At 46.0% G+C, this 4,949-nt stretch overlaps 1 protein-coding gene across 1 annotated transcript; it reads left to right on the top strand.

Moving 5' to 3' along the window:
* Positions 1–1,186: 1,186 nt before the first annotated feature.
* Positions 1,187–2,090, top strand: LOC6622487 (uncharacterized). Its single transcript, XM_002047193.3, has one exon. The coding sequence runs from the start codon at positions 1,219–1,221 to the stop codon at positions 1,966–1,968; it is 750 nt and encodes a 249-aa protein (XP_002047229.1). The 5' UTR covers positions 1,187–1,218; the 3' UTR covers positions 1,969–2,090.
* Positions 2,091–4,949: the final 2,859 nt, after the last annotated feature.

The following is a 4,949-nucleotide window of genomic DNA, read 5'->3' as shown; positions in this document are numbered from 1 at the left end:
GTTGCACGCTGCGTATGCGCAATGTGCAAGGACGCGATATGGGTTCAAACCCAGCCCCAAAACCCCAACCGAATGCTGCGTAACTCGCGCGTTGGCTGCAATATTGATGTCAGGGCCAGTCGAAAGTGACGACGTTTGAACGCGAGCCCCGCTCAGGTCTGCCGCCGCCCCCCCCCCCCCCCCCCCCCCCCCCCCCCCCCCCCCCCTCTGACGAGCTTAGTTGAGCAAACACTCATTAATCATCTGCCCAACCGAACTGAACGAGTTCCTCAATGATCGCCGCAACTGCAGCTGAAACGGAGTCTGCGCCGGAGTCAGCTTCATTCAAGTGCTGTCCATGCGCCAAAAGTGATTGTTTTCGTATTACATAATCGCAAAAAAAAAAGCAACCTACAAGAAAGTAAAGCAACTGCGCAAGTCATAACGAATGCGTTGATACACTCTCCCAAAGTGGAACACGGAAACTAAATCCTCACAAGGTTCAAGATTTTACGAGTTTGTAAGAGCTTCGGAATTGCGATATGATTTGGCACCAGCAAGAATAATCGATAAGTTATAGCAAAGAGTATCGAATGTTCGAACCCTGCCCTCAACCAATCACAATTTTATTGTACGACTGGCAGTCCAGCCTATATGTTGGTGTTCCTTTAAAGCAGCTTGATCTTATTCCCTCTTTAAACATAGCCCAGCTACTCACATTAGCTGACCTCTCCGAGCTGCAATACGCATCTCGTCATGATTTTGGACCAATTGAATGACATAATCAAGCAAACCCAAACTTGAGCCCCAAACCCACTATCAAAACCGAACAAAAATCGTAACAATTCGTGCAAATGGAGCCACAACAATTGACTCTTTATGGATGTGACTACATAATCATCAAGAGCATCTCTCCGAGGGCGACGCTTTCGCTTTGCCAATGCCTGGTGGCCACTTGAGCGCCCAGTTGACAAACACTATGAGTTAGTTACAGACTCCGTTGACGTTGACGATGACGATGACGCCGCCGGCGCTTGTTGTTGTTGTTGTTGTTGTTGTTGGTGGTGGCTGCACTTGGCGCGTTTGTTTCCGGCGGCAGCTGGCGTTTAGGGGGCGGCTGGAGGTGTTGCGCCAAGGCCAGAGGAACGCATAATCACACGCTCTATAAAAGCTGTCGATTCACCTGGCAATGGCATCAGTTCAGCTCTTTAGCTCATTTCAAACAGATCCACGCTCAAAATGAAAGTCTTCCTCTGTTTGTTGGCGCTGGGCGCAGTTGCCAATGCGGGTTACATTGGCGGTGGCGGTGGCGGCGGCGGCGGTGGACACGGACATGGGCATGGCGACTCAGGACCTGCACCCGAGGTCAAAGTTATCAAAGTGATTCATGAATCGGCACCTTCCCAGGGCGGCTGGCAAGCTGGCGGCGGTGGTGGCGGAGCCGGTTGGCAAGCAGGCGGAGCTGGAGGCGGCGGTTGGTCAGCGGGAGGCGGCGGCGGATATGGTGGCGCCTCAGGCGGCGGCTATGGCGGCTCTCAAGGGCAAGAGGTCAAGATTATCAAGATTATCTCGCAGCAGTCTTCAGATGGTGGCTATGGAGCTGGCGCAGGTGGTGGCTGGTCAGCAGGTGGTGGCGGAGGCGGCGGCTCTGGCTGGTCCGCTGGCGGTTCAGGCTCTTCGGGCTGGTCATCTGGTGGTAACGATGCCACCACAGCTGTCAAAATCATCAAAATCATCTCGGAAAGCAGCTCAGATGCTGGCTCTGGTGATGCCTCTGGCTGGTCAGCAGGTGGTGCGGGCGGCGGCGGTTATTCCGCTGGTGGTGCAGGCGGCGGCGGTTGGTCTACTGGCGGTGCAGCTGGCGGCGGCTGGTCAGCGGGCGTTTCTTCAGGCGGCGGATGGTCATCGGGGGCTCCTGCCAGCGATGGCTGGTCCTCTCAAGGTGGCAACGGCGGCGGCTGGTCCTCGCAGGGCGGCGGCAGCTGGTAAAAAAGTTTCCACAATTCGTGATAAGCTCAAGTCTCATTCTGCCTCATCTCATGCTCATTTCATTAACTTGTTGTTTTTTGCTCGCCTTATTTGTTGAATAAAAGTCTTTATAATTTCCACAATCAATATTTTGCTTCAGCTGGTTGAGTGTCAGGATTGGGTGGAGACGCGAAAAATCGTCTCAAACTTTTCCATTTAGGGCACCACAAAAAGAAAAATGCATTTGAGAGTCGAAAACAAAAGAGAAAGAAAACTCCAAGTTCCCTCCCTTTCTCTGTATCTCTCTTACCCCATCTACAGCTCTGCTAGAAAAACCCACTTAAACGTAAAGTAATAAAATTCAAGCAACCAAAAAATTTCGAAAAAAGGCAAAATCCAAAAAAAAAGTGGGCGAAATAAAGCGAAGCAGGCAGAAAATAATAAAAGACTGCTCGGGCAGCAAAAAAAAAAAAAGCGTAGAAAAATAGAAATAAAATAAAAATAGAAATATGTAAAATATCACTTTGAGGCGGCGACGCGTCGCCAACCCACCGAGAACTGAGCCAGGCAGCCAAGGATATCAAGGATACCAAGGATACTCAGGCTTGCCACCGAAAAGGCCAAAAGTGCAAGAAAAAGCTTTTCCACTGCCGCACAGCGGGCCTCGGTGGGGGGGCGCAAGCGCGCGCGTTTTTCTTGTATAAAAATATTTTCCATATAAATCTAACAAAGAACGTGTTCGGGTTACTTGATTAGGCGCCCAAAGTGTGCAAATTGCCGGGTGCCGGGACAGAGGGGCGGGCGGGCAGGGTGTTGGCGACGTCAGACCGACAATGCGACGACGCCAACAAGAGTTACAACAGTAGCTACAATAAGTAGAGTGTCGAGTACTCCCGACTAAAGGATACCCTGTACCCAGCTGCGATAAATTGCAGTCTCAAGCATTCAAACTTGCTTCACACACGATTGTCATACTTTTTGCAGGTCTTAAATATGGCATTATAATGTACATAACAAATATCCTGTTAAATACACAATACTTAACGTTTTTACGGAAATTGGCGGATAATTACCTATCCATAAACACATTAGACAGAAAAAAGTGAAAGATGTAGAGACAGACAGACAGCTGGGCGGACGGGCAGCTGGACTTAGAGAGTTGGCTTTCTTCTACCTGTTACGAACAGCTGCTCAAAACAGGTGTAGCCCTTTCTGACAGGGTATAGCAGGCACGGAAAGTGGGCATATATACATATGCCCGACGACTTTTCGGTTTCCTTAACGCTTTCCAAATAAATACTTACATAGAAATAAAAAAGAGCTAAAAAGGAAGGCGCAGCAAATCCAATTTGTTGTTGTCGCGTCAGGCGTTGGCTCCACAAAATGTTGCTGCACGGGAGATGGAGGGGTCGGGCTAGAGGGGTAGCGGGGTAGCGGCTCATCAAGTTGGTTTCCATATTGATTTATTTGTTGATGGCCAGCAGGAAGTGCGCTGTGAGTGAATATTATTTTGGGACTATTGCGCAAATTTGATTTTGGATATTCTCGAGAAAATTGCTCCAATAAAAAAAAGCAATAATTAAATGGGCGATCGATGCCCGCCACAGATTCCATCCAGACATCAACTTGTTGCGCCGGATAAACAAACAGGGCGAACCGTAAATACCCCCACACACAGATTACTTAATATTCGCATTTCTATATATAAACATATAGTCGTACGATCCAAGAATCTGTTAAACAGCCACAGAAAAAAAAACACACACACACAATGGAAATGCCGAATTCGAAATTATTTTTGATGAGTTTATGGAAAATTTTCACCAAAAACTGAATTATTTCTGCGGTGCTTCTTTCAAATTTGTTATTATTTTAATTTTAATTTTGTTGATTGATGCTTTTGTTGTTGTTGCTGATGTTGTTTTTTTTTTTTTTTTTTGTTATTGCCCGTTGCACGTGCAGCGCCAGAAATGTGGAAAATTGCGTGTTTGCCAAACAACAACAAATACAAGAACGCCGTTAAGCCGAAGTTAAGTTGTTCGCGAGACTCCTTTCTGGGGCGCCTTATTGACACAGTATATCTCTCTGTGTATGTGTGTGTGTGTGCTCGAGTATGTGTGTGTGTATGTGTGCTGAGTGTGTTGACTGTGGGCGCGTGTGGAGCGGCAGCATCGACAACACACTCAATGAGGCAAATGCAAACAGTTTACGCGACCCTCGTTCCTGCTATACCCCGCGTGTCCTCCTGGCAACCAACCCCCGCGGCATGCGGCATGCGGCAACTCGAGGCACTTATTATTATGCAATTTAGATTTATCTGAGTTGACAGACAGATGAAAGAATTAATTTCGAGTGGTTTCACAGTCTAAAATTTATCTAAATTCAATTAATTGTTTGTCTTAAGGGACTGATCGATTGATGGGAAAACTGATTTAATTTCTGATTGATTGACCGACGGACAAACTTATAGACTGTCCAATTGACTGACCAACTGACTGACTGATTGAATGACTGAATTGATGAATTTACTATCTGCCTGACTGAAAGAAAAACATTAAATTGCTGAATAACTTACTTACTGACTGACTGACTGAGAGATTGACCAATTGACTGATTGGTAGATTGACAAACTAATTGACTGTCAGACTGGGTCACTTAGTGATTGATTGATTGACTGACAATTTACAGACTGACGGACATACTTATTGACTGACTGATTGATTAACTAACATACTTAATGATTGATACGCTTATTGAATGTCTTATTTATTTATTACTGGAAAACAGCTGCATGTACCTTTATTTTCCTTTTTAGAAACTTCACCAGCATTGTGGAAAAATACACAGCAACCGGTTGTTGCCAGCACAAACTCACCTTTGTAAAGTAAAATATACGTAAATTAATATTTCAGGGTGGATAAAGACATGCTTGAAACTCAATTAATAACTTGGCCCCTTTTATATATAATTTCAATAAAAATCAATTATAATTTTCTTAAAAT

The sequence above is a fragment of the Drosophila virilis genome, chromosome 3 (genome assembly GCF_030788295.1).
Source record: "Drosophila virilis strain 15010-1051.87 chromosome 3, Dvir_AGI_RSII-ME, whole genome shotgun sequence".
Taxonomy (NCBI): domain Eukaryota; kingdom Metazoa; phylum Arthropoda; class Insecta; order Diptera; family Drosophilidae; genus Drosophila; species Drosophila virilis.
This window is presented reverse-complemented; position numbering and strand designations above follow the sequence as displayed.